The sequence below is a fragment of the Agelaius phoeniceus genome, chromosome 3 (assembly GCF_051311805.1).
Source record: "Agelaius phoeniceus isolate bAgePho1 chromosome 3, bAgePho1.hap1, whole genome shotgun sequence".
NCBI lineage: Eukaryota > Metazoa > Chordata > Aves > Passeriformes > Icteridae > Agelaius > Agelaius phoeniceus.
In genome coordinates, this window is record NC_135267.1 from 68,461,111 (window position 1) to 68,478,014 (window position 16,904).

The 16,904-nt window shown below is 39.7% G+C and overlaps 1 protein-coding gene across 1 annotated transcript in view; it reads left to right on the forward strand.

Moving 5' to 3' along the window:
* The window catches only part of UST (uronyl 2-sulfotransferase), a 153,748-nt gene that overhangs the window by 55,265 nt on the left and 81,579 nt on the right, over positions 1-16,904 (forward strand). The window contains exon 2 of the mRNA XM_054629704.2: positions 478-521. Within this exon, the coding sequence (XP_054485679.2) occupies positions 478-521 (44 nt within the window). The remainder of the gene's footprint in view (positions 1-477; positions 522-16,904) is intronic.

Below are 16,904 nucleotides of genomic sequence, written 5' to 3' on the forward strand. Positions count from 1 at the left end.
CGATCAGTGCTGTTTAGGAACAAAAAAGTAGCTTGGAGGTTGGGAAAAATACAGTTAAAAGAGAGAGAAGTGAATGCTTGTCAGTTCCATCAGACCAAAATTTGATAAAGGCCTTTGATACTTGATTATTTAAGAAAACTTTTTGAAGTTAACCATGCTCACTTGCTCAAAATGTACAAGGATGCAGCTGGCAATTTTTTGTCATACAAATAACTGAATACTGATTGATTCATTAAAGCTACCTTGGGGCATGTAATTTTTTTTTTTTGTAAAATGGCAATGTGCATCTAATGTATTACAAATGTAGTCAAATAGATTATTTGTTAATCAAAAATTAAAGCAGAGGGAATTTATTTTCCTTTAATTATTTGACACCACAAAACTTGTGGGATAGAGATGTACTGGTTCCATGAATTGGAAAGTTTGGAAGTTGCGTTGGATGGCTTTTGTTTATCTCCATCCTTCTTATTTTTGTAGGAAATTCCACTTATCTGGATGACCACGGACCACCACCTCAAAAGGTAAGCTGCTGTTATTTTATATTTGCTTTATCCTTAGTTAGCTGGCTTTTCTTTTTGACTCATCATATGTTTACTTGTGTGCCAAGCAATTCTGCTGAGTTTACATCAACAGAATGTGGCCTTTCCCACTTTTTACCCCCCAGGTGTTTTCAGATGTTTGTAAGTACCTTTGGCTAAAATGCATTAAGCTAATGGCATTTTTCTCACTGAGTCAAGGGAGACAGGGATTTAGTGGTTTTATCTGTCAGCACTTTCATGCAAAAAACCAAGACACCACAGTTGTAACTCATTTGGCAGGTGAAGATGGCCTTTGGCTGGCAGCATTTTCTGGAACATGGGTTCTGCTGCAAAAACAATACTTGAAGCAGGTCAGTAGGACAAATTTAATGAATGTGAGTCATGAGCCCTTGTTTAGGAATAAGGTTCACTGTTCCTATCATATGGGGCTGTGCTGCATAAGCTTTTCCCTTGTGTCATTTTGGCACCTCATTTCAGTTTAGGAAGGGCACTGTGATAGTTTCTTCAAGAGGAAGAAAGTGGAAATAGGCCTTTAGGGTCTCCTGATTGGTTTTTCTTTGTTTTACCCTGTATTGGTTTGTTCTCTAAGCAGAGAACAAACTCTGTCTTTCCGGCCTGTTAGAGTTCCTTTTGCACATTGCAGACCTGTACTGAAAGGGCAGATTATCTCACCTTTGTGGCTCACCATGGATGCTAGTGCAGCAGGTGACAGTGAGTAGTTAGAGAGGGGGGTGGGTGTGAGGAGCCACTACCTCTGATTGTAGGTTGTAGCCCTCCCTCATCTCTGTTCAGCTGACCATGAAGTCACATCCTGAGCTGCAGGTCTTGAGTTGAAGTGATCAACCACATGTGTGCACCTCTGTGGTGAAACAGTTGGCTTCTGATCAGCAGGAGGAGGATAATGTGGAAAGCAATTCCACTTAGCTTAGTTATTAGTGAAAACTGACAGCAATCTGGCTTTCTTCACCTTTTTTCTGGGCAACAAAATCTGCAATTTTCAGCTGATATGTGAGTATTTGTACTTGTTGAAGTTCAGATGGCTCAGCTGGAGGAATGATGTACATTTGATTTTCTTCCTGTCAACAAAAATTACTCGGTTACAAAAGCAAATGGATGTAGGCAGAAGTGACAAAATCAACCCGTTATGTTTATCATTGCAAACTGAGATAGGACACAGGTATTCGAAGGCCAGGAGTACAGCAGGCTGCATGAAATAAAGAATTATGTTTGTTGTGTCTCCACAGTGACACTCTGCTTTGAAGACTAAAGCAATGCTCATTACAAACCTGTATTTCTCACGCTTGTATTAGCATTCAGAAATGCCAAGCTGTTCTAGTAAGGAAAAGGCTTCCATCTAGATAAGAGTTTTTAACCTTGAAAACTTTATTCAGATTTTGGTACTTTCTCTTCAGGAATTTTACATTACTAATTAATGGTGCTGTGGATGGGATCCATAGTCCAATGGGCAGATTTATCCAACCTATGGGCAGCCATTGGACAGATTTATCCAACTTTTCTGTCTACACTGTGAAAATATCTTTTGCCTGTCTAAACATGTAGTTTTGGGCCATGTTCACACAGCCTCATCCAGCTGCAGCTCAGTTGTCTGTAGAAAGGCCAGCTGAATAGATACCTACACCTTGATTGGTTGGGTAGACACTCTTTGATTAGCCACCTACAGTCAGTAAAGTTTGTGGGCTTCCTCTGTAATCATCCTCACTCCTGGAAACTTGATGAAAAGCTCAGCAGAGTAATAGGCTGTATAGGATTGTGTAAGTTAAAAGTATTTTGCTTTTTGAAGTATTTGCCTGTTTTAGAAAAACATTTTGATCATCACTTGGACAAACCTGCTTATTCTTTAGTGACTTGGGGTTTTGTTTTGTTTTTTATTCCTCTGATCAAAATATGGGTGGGGATTGATAGATTCCCAGATAATTCCTGGTATTTGCTTGGGGTCATGTTTTGAACTAAGATGCTCTTGCTTTGTAAGTCTCATGCATTCCATTTTTGGCTAAGTGCAGTTATTTACCCTCTTACAGCTTCATATCTGAACTGTGAACTTGGTGTGAGTGAAATTCACTGTAATTGTCATTATTTTCCAAGTAGCCTCCATTCACATGACTTGATAACTACCTTTGTTTAAACTAACAGATGGTTAAGGTCTATGCATGCTTTAATTCAACATACTGAAAGGCATCAGAAGAAATAAATTCTGACTCCAACATTTAAAATATTTCATTATAAAATGCTTGAAAGCTAGAAGTGGAGATAATGAACAACAGTGCATTGCCTGAGGTTGAAATGATTGGTAGCTAATGTGGGCAGTGTGTAGTTAGCTGTAGGGGAAGGCCACCAGCAGTTGATACGCACTGGACCGTAGCTGTTTTGCAGAGTACATTCCAGTGTTTGTAGGAAATCATATTAGTTTTGGCTCTTTGTCATGGCTAGGTGCCAGAGGTTTGGGTTTTTTTTAAATACGCATGTGGGGTTTTTTTTCCCAGTGGAAGAACTGAAAATAGCACTTGTTCTCTGAATAAGGAATTAGCATCATCACATTTCAGGAGAACAGGGTACTGGTCTGTTTTTATCAGATAAAGGTGGCAGCAGCAATTTTCTTAGTGCAAGCAAAGAATGAAAGCCTGGCTCACTTCTGTGCCTAAGCTGGTGTGGTTCTGATTCTTCTTGAAGACCAGGTGAGACAGCTTTTATGGTGTTTCCCAGTAAAGGTTTACTTGCCTGTTGAAGATTAGCAGTGGTTATCCTTGCCAGTGATACAAAGGTAATGTGTCTAGGTGTGGTGGTTTGATCCTGGCTGGAGGCCAGGCACCCACCAAAGCCTCTCTGTCTCTCCCATCCTCAACTAGACAGGAGAGAGAAAATATAGCAGAAGGCTCATAAACTAAGGAGAAGCAGAGATCGCTCACCAATTATAGTCACAGGCAAAACATTCACCTTGGAGAAATTAATTGAATTTGCTGCCAATCAAAATCAGAGTAGGATAATGAGAAGTAAAACAAATCTTAAAATACCTTTCGCCCACCTCTCTTCCCTTCCAAGCTTAACTTTATTCCCAATTCCCTATCTCTTCCCTAGCAGCACAGGGAAACAGGAGTGGGGATTAGAAACATGTTGCTGCCTCTGCTTCCTCCTCAGGGAGAGGAGGCCTTCCCCCTCTCCAGTGCACAATCCTTCCCATGGGAGACAGTTCTCCATGAACTTCTCCAGCGTGAGTCCTTGCCACGGGCTTCAGTTCTTTGTGAACTGCTTGAATGTGGATTCCTCCCACAGGGTGCAGTTCTTCAGGAGCAGACTGATCCAGCCAGCATGGGTCCCCCATGGAGTCACTAAGTCCTGCTGAGAAACCTGTTCTTCTCTCCATGCGTCAACATGTCCTTCCAGGAACCTCCATGGGTTACAGGTGCACCTGTGCTCCTCTGTGGACCTCCATGGGCTCCAGGGGCACAGCTGCTGCACCATGGTTTTCACAATGGGCTGCAGGGGAATCTCATCTTGGGCACCTGGAGCGTCTCCCCCCCCCCGCTTTCTTCATGTACCTGGGTGACTGCAGGGCTGTTCCTCTCACACATTCTCATGTCTCTTTTCTCTGGCCACAAATTACTTCTGCGCAATAACATTTTTTCCTTTTTAAAGATATGTTATATCAGAGACAGTACCTACCATTCCTGATTGGCTTGGCCTTGGCCAGCAGTGGGTCTGTCTAGGAGGCAGCTGGTGTTGGATTCATTGGACATGGGAGAAACTTCTGGCAGCTACTCACAGAAGCCACTCCTGCAGTCCCCTCAGCCGTAGCAGAACTTTGCCATGAATACCCAGTACACAAACATGGGCCACTCTTCTTTGGTTCTTAGGCACCAAAGACTTCAGAGGATGGTCTAAGCCTAGACTTTTCATGAGTTCTGAGACAGATCTGTGTGTGCTTCTCTGCAGGTAGATGTAACCTCCAGTAGCCCTAGCACACCTCTGGTGTTTCTGGTGCTAGTATGTGACAGATAGAAAAGGAATGCAGTAAGCCAAACAGCCACTGCTGGTGGTTCTACACTGCCAGTGAAAGTTGACTCTTACCTATTTCAAATCTCTATCTCACTTCCTCCTGGCTTTTTTTTTCGATAAGTGTCTGAAAGGGAAATTTTAAAAGATTTTCTAAGTGATCATTTGTTTATCCTTTTTCTCTAGATTGGTGTTTAGGTGAGGCCTTTAAGATTGGTGTTTAGGTGAGGCCTTTAAGATGATGCTAGCTTGGTTTTTGAAAACACATTTGAAATGGATTGTTCATTAATGGCTGATGGTGTTCACCGGATATATTTCATGTCTGAGTATTTCTGCAAATAAAGTTGGGTGTATTTTGTTCCAGTATTTAGACCAGCTATTTCCTTATCAAATCCTCCCAAGATTTTTTTGTTCCATCCAAGATGGTGAAACTGGCTTTAGACGACAAATGATACAAACTTTATCAGACCTACAGTTGTTCTTGATTGAAAGCTTTTCCCTGAGAACTTGGCAAGAGCATCAAGATATGTCCCTCTTTCAGTAGAGATGACATATATATTTGTGGGGGAGCTGTGCACATAGCTTACAGATAAATTACACTGAAGTAGTCTATTCTCCTTTTCTTGATGGTTTTCCCTTGGGTTGCCTATCATGGACCCAGTGTATCTTTTGGCAGCTGTTTAGGTGTCAGCAAGACACTATGCTTAGCATGTGTGACAGTGCTTCAAAGCTTTAAATGAATACAAAAATGGATGGGGGTCAGCATCAGGTCAAAATTAATCTAAATGAGAGACATACACAAAATTAATTTTATCTAATTTTATTGATTTAAAGCTGGAAAGTGGATAAGTACTCTTTTCACCATTCTTTCAGTTCTTAGCTAATAATTACATGCTAATTGTTTTTGTTTTTCTTATGGAGCAAGACTACCATAGCATAATAGAATATACCATGGCATAATAAAATCTTTTGGAAAAGTCCTCTAAGATCATTGAGTCCAATTGTTAACTTAGCCAACACTGTGTTCACCACTATGGGAAAAGGTAGCAGAATCCTTGCGTGGACTTTGGGGTGTCATACTGTACCCAGTCCTAGACACTCTCCATTGTCAACTAGATTATTTATTCTTTTTTATTTGACTTTAAATCTTACTAAAATATTATTTCAGCATTGTCCCCTTTACACTTGAGTTTTTATGTTCATCAGGTTTATGCCAGTTTTATTTTTTCCTAGTATTTTGATAGCAGCATTAAGACATTAAGATAACGGCTTAGAGTTGTGTATTTTTTTTATTTTTTTATTTTTTATTTTTTAGTGGATACTTTATGCTTCATTTGAACTAGTGTTTTAGTTCTAGCTATCCCTTATGAGAACATGGTTTTAACCCTTCAGCTCTCTACAGTCTTGAGTGATTGATTTGTTAGGGATGAAGTGCTTGATTTAAAGTCAGCCAAACAAAGAACCAATTAAAAAAATAAACAACAAACCAACAAACTCCAAAACACTTAGAACTAAGCAAGATTTGTTTTCTTTTAGGTATATGCTTACTAGGGATTTTAAGAGCATGAATGGTAGTGTTGTTTTTGATAGAGTTGAAACTATCTGTTTAGCTTTAATTGAAAAATGGGCAGATAATCTTTAAAGTAATCCTTCCAGGGCAAGCTGGGAAAGATTTCAGTGATTTAAAAAATATTCTATCCTGCTTATAAAATGAAGAGTTGAGATTATTGTGCGGTGTACAAATTTTCAGCTAGCAGAAATCATCAGAATTTAGCAACACTAAAATAGAGTAAGTAATTTCCTACGGTTACCAGAGTTAGTACCTGGCTGATAAAATACGAAGAGAGAATTCACCAAGTGCCTTAGCCACAAAGATCCTTTTTATAGTTTGAAGCAGTTTTACAGTCAAACTGAGCTTTTAGGTCTAGTACAGTCAATAAAATACTATGATTTAAAAAACCCATAAAGCATTTCTCCACTTCCCTCTGTTTACCAGAAGCAGTGTGTTGTGGTTTAACCCAGCCAGCAACCAAGCCCCACACGGCCACTCACTCTCCCACCAGCCGGACTGGGGAGAAAATGGGAAGGATAAAAGGTAAAACATTAATGAGCTGAGATAATGACAGTTTAATAGGGAAATCAAAAGCCACGCACACAAGCAAAGCAAAGCAAGGGATTAATTTACTGCTTCCCATGGGCAGGCAGGTGTTCAGCCACCTCCAGGAGAGCGGGGCCCCATCACACGTAACAGTGACTTTAGGAAGACAAACCCTGTCACTCCAAACATCCCCCCTTCCTCCTTCTCCCCACTTTATATACTGGACATGATGTCATATGGTCTGGAGCATCCCTTTGGATATCCCAGTTGGGGTCAGCTATCCAGCTGTATCCCCTTCCAATTCCCAGGCACCCTCAATCTACTTGCCAAAAGAAAAGCACAAAAGGCCTTGGCTCTATGTAAGGCCTGGTCAGCAATAACAAAAAGTCTCTATATTATAGCAGAGTATCTCTGTATTTATGCTGTGTTCAGCACAAATCCAAAACAGCCCCATAATAGCCACTGTAAAGAAAATTAACTCTACCCTAGCTAAAACTAGTGTACAGTATAAAATATTTGTAGAATAATTGGTTTATGTTCTTTTTAAACTGTGTTTTCATTCCTTGTAAATGACAGTATCTCAAGAGAAGAAAAATCTGGTTTTTACAGAGTATTTCCCCATTGCCTGTTATTCATAATTCTTTGCAGTCCTGCTGAAGCAGGTGGTGAATGATACAGCACTGTAATAGTATGGAGATATATCCAAAGGCAGGAATTGAATCTCTACTATTAAGTGTGAATTGGATCATAAAAATATATGAATTATACTGGAGCACTAATTTGTTTGTTTTGTTCATTTTAATTTATTGCTCAAGAATCTTAAGGATAAAACAATCACTTGATTGTGTGATTTATCAAAATAGATATGATTACTTACTTTTTAATGCAACTTCAGTATATAGCATATCAGAAAGTTGTTGATATGGGGAGGCTGACTGATCATAAATGGAAGTATAGAGAGACTTGGGACATTAAAGCCAGATTGCCTGTCACAAGAAGATAAATCTGTGAGGGTTTCTGTGCATGCTGATGTCTTGCAAAAATTTAAACAGTAGCGAGCTGGATTTTTACTAAGCCTGACATTTGCAGCCCTTAAATTTTGAAAGACTTAGACAGCAGGTATGCAGGTTTTGTGACTACTGCAGTAGTCTGTAGTTTTTATCTAATTTCAAAGATGCTTGGAAAATATTTTGCCTTTTGATTGGTACTTTAATTGTCATGCTGTGTGTGTGCTTAAAGGTGAATCTTGCTTATCTCTTGCATTAGCCCAGCAGCCTACCCAGTATTACCCAAAATAGGAAAAAATCTAATATCACCAAATTTTCAACCTGTAGGTTTTGTTCTATGTCACACACTGTAGCTAAAGAAGTACACAAGGCATAATCATAATTTCTGAAGCTAGTAAAGCTCTGTGCTTTCACTGAAACTTAGGACATAATCCATTCTGAGATGGTCGTTGTTCACCTGCAAATAATCAGTGCAGATTATTACACAGCACATGAATATCTCTTAGAGATTACAGCTATCTAGTACATTCCTCTCTTCTTTTCCTTCTTTTCATGATTGGAAGGTATTCATAAACTAGCATAGTATATGTTATAGGTCATGCAACTCAATCATAACTGCCTTCATTATCTTTTTATTAAGAAGTGGTGGATTATAATACCAAAGTCCAATTGCAGCTGGGTCTGGATGACCTAAACCTTCAGTGGAAAAACAAAAATCTGCCATTCTGCATAGGGATAGCATGATAGAGTATCTTTTGAGTGACAAATTGATTTCATTAATCTTGCTGAGTCTTGAGACTGTTGAGTATCACTCAGGTTTCTACCACATGTCTTATATTTGTTAATGGTATTCTTAAATCCTGAACTGAAGGAATTTTTGTAGCTCTGATGTTTGAAGGAAAAAAAATCTGAAACTTGGGATGCTGGGGACTCCTACAAAACTGAGAAAACAACCACCAAATAAGAATTTTAGTATGATTTTGAAAGCCTCGTGATTTTGAAGATGACCTGGTAGGTCCTGCCAGTCTTCTACTTGGGCTTTAAGAAAGGATAAAGTTTAGCTCAGGAAACTGTAAAGAGGAGTGAAGTACTCTGGTAAGGGCCATAAGCTTTAATCAGATATGAGATTGTGAATGTGCCTACATGTGGTCAAAAGCAGAGTCAAAGCGTCAGGCAAAGAGGACAGGGCTTCATGGCTGTGCTGAAGAAGTCAGTGTGGGAGTGGCAGTATTATGGTGATTAAGGTGAAGGAATTTGGGCAAGGTAGTTCTTAGGACAGCACCTACAGCATCCTGATGTCCTGGGGAGTGTGGAGGCCTTTGTGGCTGGCACTACTGGGGATTTTCAGTAGATGCAAGGGGAGCCTCCATCTGTTAAAATGGAAAGGAGTCATGCCCTGGTCAGCAGGAATGAGGTTTGGTTTTCCTCTGATCAAGTCACATTAATAATTTCAAAGTACAGAAGAGTGAAATGGAAGCACTTGATGCTGGGCCTCCTCTGTTACTGACTCTGTTGTGCCATCTTCAGTACCACAAGGTCTATTTGTGATTCAGGACATGGTTTGTAAGGGAAAGTATTTTGGGCATTTAAGTAATTTTATTCATTTCTGCTGAGCTCTGGTTCTGCTGGAAGAGTTGGATAGCAGCATGTTGTCCTTCCTGTAGGTGCTTCTTGGTGTTGCTACTTCCAAGTAACGAGACTGTGCCATGAACTAGATTTTAATCTGTTACCTGCAGGAGCTGTGAAGAAACTCCCTTTGAGTTCCTGCAAGTATGCAGAGCAAGAGCACCTTAGATAGAGCTCATTGGTGATGAGCATGTGGGTTACAGTCCAGCAGAACTGGCCTGTTTTACAAAATTAAAATCTAATTATGGCTATAAACAACCTTTCTTTCATACTGTGATTGGCTTATGAAGTGTCTGTGCAAAGTACAGTGGAAAAGACAAGCACACTAGAGACTATAAAATAGAGTGTGGAGTTACTGAAAGGGAGCCTGAAGTAAAGGGCAAACTGAAACTCAGCATGACAGATCCTTGGCAATGGTGATTGCACTACCTGCAGCCCAATCAATAGTCAACCACAATAGCTACCAAAGAGTTAAACCTGAATGTGAAGAAAGACAAGTGCATGCAGAGGAATAAATTATTCAGTCTGACACTCCCCACATTCAAATCCAGTATTATTGGCTCCCAGGGTGAATTTGTGACTATTGCATTGGAAGGATAGAAGCAACCATAAGGTAGTGAGGTTACTTAAGGGAATGCCAGTGCTGTGAAGTATTATAAAAAGTTTTAAAACCAGGCTTAGTTACTTAATATCTCTCATTTTGCAAGTATCCAATATAAACATGTGGCTTGGATGTGATAGGATTTACTACTTAAACAGAGAATAACTGTGCCAGTGTGTTCTGAGCACATCACAGAATGTACAAAACCCTGGGCTCCGAAGGAAAAACGGCAATTTTAAACTTTACAGTTCCAAGATACATATAATGTGATGCTGCTCTGGAGTTAAAATCGGTCTTGCTCAAATTCTGCAGCTTAAGGGGTTTTTGATATTGCATGTTAAACCTTCCAGTGGAAAATGGGGTAATTAAAGTGACACTAAAATTCTTAACCTACCTGACCTCGTGCTAATTCTCTCAACAAATACCAGGATTGTGTTCTTAGATAATTCGTCTGCTTTATCTTCTTATGAGGTAGGTGCCTACCAGAAAGATAACTTCCACAATGTGATTAACTTAAAAAGAGATAAATATACTGCTTTTCATAAGAAAGCTAATGAGGGTCTTCCAGTTCTTTTTCTGTTGTAATCTGGATTCACTCATGTAGGGTAAAGAAGAAAAAGAGCAATAGCTTTGTTCTGCATCCCTTTGCATCTGTAGTAGTGACAATACCATATTCTCTGATTCTTCTAAACTCTGTCCTGAGATGTATTAAAAAGAGATGTCTCCAAGACATGAACACTAACTGTTCAGTTCTCCTTGGCACCAGGGAGACAAGATACAGCACTATATCTGATTTTGGCCCCAAAAGAGGTGAACAAGTTGTGAACTGCAGAGGAAACCAAGAAGAATGAAGAAGTTGAAAAACATGCTATGTTAATAAGGGCCAAAAGGAAAAAAATTAATTAGTCTAAAGGTGGTAGTTGTACCCCATCCCAAAGCAATTATCCATTTAGTAGGGTGATGCCCTGTCACCTGCTTCATCCCTGGAAGGAGCTGGAACTGAGTTGCCATCACTTAAGTGCAAGTGAGTGTTGCTGAGTGATGAAAGCCAGGAGTGCCACTCACACCTCCAGAGGCTGCCTAATATCAGTGAGTACCTGAAAGTGCTGAGTGGACAGACCATGGGCTCTACCAACCTGTTTGACTTCATATACATGTGCTGAGTTTGAATGTTGCTATAACTTCACATGCCTGAAATAAACCTGGTTCTGCACTCCCTGTGGTGTGGGGAGTCTCGTGCAGCAGATTGGAGGTGCAGGGGTTTTGTTCTGCTGCAACCTGTTGTTGTAGACGAGTAAATCAGGTGTAAGGTAAAAGATGAGCGAACCCAAACGTGTTGACAAGATGCATCTGAAACTTTGAACATTAGAAACTGGATCTTTGTCCTTTTCTTTGTAACTTTCCCAGACTGTTATTGATGTTATTGTTGTTTCTATAGCTACATTATATTGTAATAGGACCTGATGGGAGACTTAATGGGAATACTTGTCTATGCTTTGAACTCGGGTCTTTTTAGATTTGTAAGTGTGAAGTGCTTCTTCACAGGAAAATTACTGCAAGTTTTGATTTTGGCTACACAGATCTGTCTTGTGGGACACATCAGGGACCATAGGCTTTGGCAAACACTTCATAGTAATGCTTTTCTTTAGTCTTAATAAATTCTAGGACTGTCTACAACCAAGTTTCCTTTTGCTGCTGTTGCTCCGTGCTTATGTTTTCAATTTAGCTTGGTACTTAGAGATGTTGAACCATTAGAGAACACATTTTAACTTAGTCTTCCAAATATGTCATCTGTCTAACAGATGAAATGCATTGTTTGTGGCGATGAGGGAGGAAGTCACCCTTTTTCAATTAAATTAGTTTCTTAATGAGAATGCAACAGAAGAATATTCTGTTTCTTCTTCTGCCTTACTTTCAATGCTCCGCTACAGCTAAACAGCATTTAAACTTTGAAAACAAACAAATTTCATTTTTACCTTTTCTTGTGGTTTCTGGTGTATTTTCAGTGACCCATAGAGATGATCATGCTGTCTGGTCTGCTTTAGAGTTGATTAATTCAAAAAGCTTGTCTCTGTCTAGCATAACTACACTCTACAGGTATAGATTTTAACTGTGTGGTTTAGATGGGGAAGAAGGACTCCAACTAGTAATATATTTTATTTACTCCCTGGTTCACTTCTTCAGTCGTGTTTTCTGCTGACATAACTTTGTGTTAGCAACTTTTCATTGTGATTGCTTTAAAAGTGAGCAAGTTGATACTTATTTGAAATGAGATTTTTGATCAGCAGTTGCTGAACTTAATTTTGGAAGGCTTTCTCTTAGTGGCCTTGGAATTTGTCTTAAAAGACCATGGCAAGCTTGTGACAAACTTCAGTTAAAAAGGGCATCCAGTGTATCTAAGAAAATCTCAAAGCTGATGACTGAATTATCTGATCTGTCTTCATGAAATCCACAATGTGAGAACAGATATTCTCTGGAAATCATAGAAGATTAATTAAAAACTAAATTCATGGTGGGTAAAAAAATTCTGGAACAAGTTGTGTAAGAAATTCTTCAGGCAGCATGGAAGGATGTGCCTTCTAACATGCCATGTATAATTTTTGAGAACACTGGAGAAAGAAGAGAGGCACTGGAGAGAAATGGGCTTCTGACAGCTGTCAGGTTTGTAGTTACCTTATGAGTATCATCCTCCTCTCATGAGTCAAATGGGCCATTCCTTTGACCAATTAAGCCATTTTTAAAATTCTTATAATTCTGTCTCAGTTGGACAGGAAATGAAAATTAAGAGGTTGGACTGGGAGGGTGTAATGCTGTATAAAGATATGCCAGCAAATGTTGCATTGTTTCCACAATCTTATCAGTACTTTTTGTGTTGATTGGCCTTACTCACCTGATAAGCATGGAGCACTGCCTGACCACAGGTTAGCGTCTGCTCAGAAAGGAGAAGCCAGTTCTGGCATCTGCTTCTGGCCCCACTTGTGTGTAAGGACACGGGTCACTTACTTGCAGGAGGTGTGAATAAAGTATCCACTGTTCTCCTGAAATGAGTCAGAGACTGACACCTGGGCAACTTGTACCTGGATTGGGAGATTTTTGGCAAATGGGCAAAATTGTAATGGATTTATCTCAGTAAAAGTGGAATAATTTAGGCCTATGAGTGAATCCCTACATCACTGACGCTACAAGTAATTATCCAGCCAATTTTTTTTTTCATGGTGCAAAGATTTATCTGCAGACAAAGCCCCCACTGAAGATGAAAGCCTGTTTTTTTTGTCAGGTTATCTGTTGAATGACTCCCTTTCTGAGACTGGCAGACCTCTCTGCAGAGTACTTGACAGTCATTTTCTGTAATGCAAGTTCATTTGGGTCTAAACTTGCTTTTTCTTCTTGATTTCATTTCACAGTGGTTATTCTTTAACTGTGAAACAAAACAAAAAAAACCTGTTTGAACTGACAAGTAAATTGTCATGTAACTTTCCAAACTCTTGGAGAGAGCTGTTGTAATTATACTGTGGGTTTTACTTTTTTATGGCTGTAAGTGCTAATTTGTGTAACTCTAAAGTGAATTATATGTTTGAATTGTTTATATTACCTCTGGGCTTTGATGCAGTGCTCAATAAAGTCACTCTGCAATAATTTTGCAGTTGTGTATATTGTTACATGAATATCAAGTTGATAGAGCATCACCTCGGCAGTTAGTTAGTCTACATGATACCTACTCTTAGGTAGTAAGTAGTAATGAAATGTAATCCAATTAGCATTTTATAAATGTCCAACTGCTGTTGGACATTTTCCCTTTGTTTCTGCTAATACAATAGGAGCCTTCTTTCTAAGTGCCTTCTCTGCCATCATCTCTTGTATTGTCTGAGTGCCTTGTGAGTATCATGAGGGGGAAAAGAAAGTTCCCCTCTGGAGAAGTTTTCCATTTCTTGCATTTTTAGTTTTGCCTCATAGAAACTCCTGCTTTTGGAAGTGATATTTCTTCTCCTTAAATAACTTCAACATTTTCCAAATACAGAAAGCAGATTTGCAGCATCCTGAGGGAACTGGTCACATTAAACAAATGCTTGTACACCAGAAGCCTGTGTACTGCATGGCTTTGTGCACTGGACACAGCCTGTGGGGCATCTGGGTGTGCTAAGTGCAATGGTGACGTAAACAGAGGAAACGTGAGCACAGTTACAGGAGAGCATCCCAAAAGCCAACCACACTCAGCAGTGCTGCAAGGGAAGTTCTGGTTACCACTTGTGATTGTTCTTCTCAAGTGAGCTTTGAGCTGCAGTGCTTATCTTGAATCTTTTCTGATTAGACCTAAGTGCATTCACTGTGTACTGAAACAAGGCATTGATACATTGGTCTCCTTTAAGCTAAATAAGTGTCTGAAAATAATAGCCCTTTATTTCAGGTTCCTTCATCTGCAGTGGGTATTTGCTGTCATGTCTTTTTGGGGGTTACCATGGTTTGTGCAGAACAGAATTGTGCTACCTAGGAAGGTGAGTTTCAGAAACAAATGTGAGAACTTGCTAACTACTGTCATTTTTCCAAGCTGACAAAGTTGTTTGCACTTAGAATAGAGAATTTACAAAGGCCTCCTTTAATTTTATCTAGTTTTTTAAAGATTTATTTTTATAAGATTCACCGAAAGTTACTGGATAGCCCAGTCAAGGATTTAATTAGAACTTGAGTGTAATCTGTATGCAGTAAAATTGTACTTGACTGAAGTACCAATTAAGAAAAAAATTTGCTCACTATCTTGCCTAGTCCAAACTGCTAGGAAAATCAAAGCAGTTAATAATTATGAAGCATTTAAAAATATTTCCATAACTCTACGAACTCTCATCATTCATCTAATTTCTGGGATGCTAGGCAAACATATAGTGTATGTGCTCTTGCTCCTTCACTGACACTTGCCAGCATCTACTTATCATGTCTCTTGAAGGCTTTCACTTACTTACACAGCAGATTATTCCAAAAGTATATGTCTAAGCAGAGGAGTAATTCCCAACCTACAAGTTGCAGTGATGTGTGGATGGTGCTGCAGGACCGGGACAAGTAGTGATGCAAGTGTTTGTTATGCAAAGAAGTGAACAAAAAAAGGGACAATCCAGAATAAGGCTCATGTTCTCTTTCATTATGGTGTGATAATCAGCATAATAAAGTGTGTTCAGTTGTTAACCTTTCAGACACCATTAAGAGTAGTTTTGGGAAAGGTTAGCTACAGCTGTAGTGCAGGGATGTTAAATTCATCACCCTTGGAGTTCTCTAATAATTGAAGCTGAGATTTTGCATTTCATAGGAAGCAAGGCTTCTGAAGGAAAGATTGATAAAGAAATATGGGGACTATGTTTCTCATAGAAAACCCTATAAAAATGTTACAAAATAGTAAGACATACTGCACTGTCTGGGGTTTATTTGGGCCTTGAGAGGCCCTTCTTTGCTTGCTGAATCAGCAGATGTGACATCCTGCGACTTGGAAAGCTTAACTGAGGCCATGGTCACCCAATACTTACTCCTTCCCAGGGTAATTTGGGGAAAAATGGCCTCCACATTTATGTGCCAGTGCAGGATATCCTAAACATTGCAACCAGTAACAGCAGTAATGTTCATTTGGTCATGAAATGCTCACTGAGAGCAAAGTGCCAGTAGGTTCCCACTAAATATAAGGGAATACAGATTTTCTCCTTTTTTTCCCTTTCTGTTTGGCAGTTCTCTTTGAAAGTAGTCTGAAGGGTTGCCTGACGAATCATTTTGCCTCCCTGATGAAGATCTATTAGCAGTTCAAATGCAGTGAAGAAGTGCTCTGCACTGAAAAGTGCCATATGCCTCATCTGACTGCTTTTATGTTATAATTCCTTCTTCTGGAAGAACATGATTGCATCAGCAGCAGGAGTAGCTATATGCTGAGCCACACCATCACTTTAGCCATTCCTTGTGCTGAACACAGGTTGCCTGGAACCCAGGTGCAGGCCCTGTGTCAGGATATGTTTTGTGCCATTGTCTTAATAGAAAAATGATCTTTCCTTAAGTGCTGTATATGCACCACTGTGGGTGAAACTGAGAGCTCCTGACTCTGTTAGCCAACTTAAAGGCTTGGAAACAGTTTCCTCTGGGCCTATATTATCACATGCTGCTATATGTGCTATACAGCAAATTCTTGTCTAGTGCAATAGTGTGACTCCAGGATGCTTTTTGCTGAAATAGCCCTTAGACATCATCCAGGAACAAAATGAGGCTGCGTCTGACAGACTGTGAGACACTGAGTTACTTTTTGCTTGTTCTGGTTTCCTGGGGAGGAGAGCAGGGTGCAAGACTTAGTGTGGGCTGGACACCATTCCCGGGGGCCAGGCTGGATGTTGCTGTTCTATTTTGATTTTTAATGAACGTTACCTGTACAGAGGTGACCAGACTGTGCCAGCTGGCCTCAAGCCCCCTGTGGCCCTGTGTTGATTATTCTGCACGTAGATCCTTGACCAGTGGCATGATTTGTTCTGAGTCTGTTTGAAAGATTCATGTTTATATTTGAAATTAAAAGGATTGATTAATTTTAGCTCTGTGCAACTGGTTGTTATTTGGTTTCTTTTGTTTCTTTGTAAGCTGAAGTTTTGCAATCCAAGCATTCATTCCTCCTGCATTATGTCAGCTTGACTTCAAGTTCCCAAACTGTAGTACAAATTCACTCCTTTAAATTCTTTTTATGGGAGATAGTCAACTAAAGATGAGTATTTGCATTGAGATTACAAGCAGTAAGATCAAGATCATTACCAACATAACAATAATAATAATAGCCTACATAGTGTTTCTGGAGTAGTTGCCAATCCGTTGCATTTAACTGCATCTCAGGGGGGAAATCTCACCCTGAGCCATTCTGTTTCTCTTCTGAAGAGCTTCTACCTTGCTAGGGGAAGTGAATGCTGCTGGCCTGGGGCCTAGAAATTCTCCTCTATGTGTCTGTTGGCTTAAGGTAAAAACATGTGATTGAGAGGTACACAGAAACAAAGTATCAATGTACTGACTCAATTTTTTTT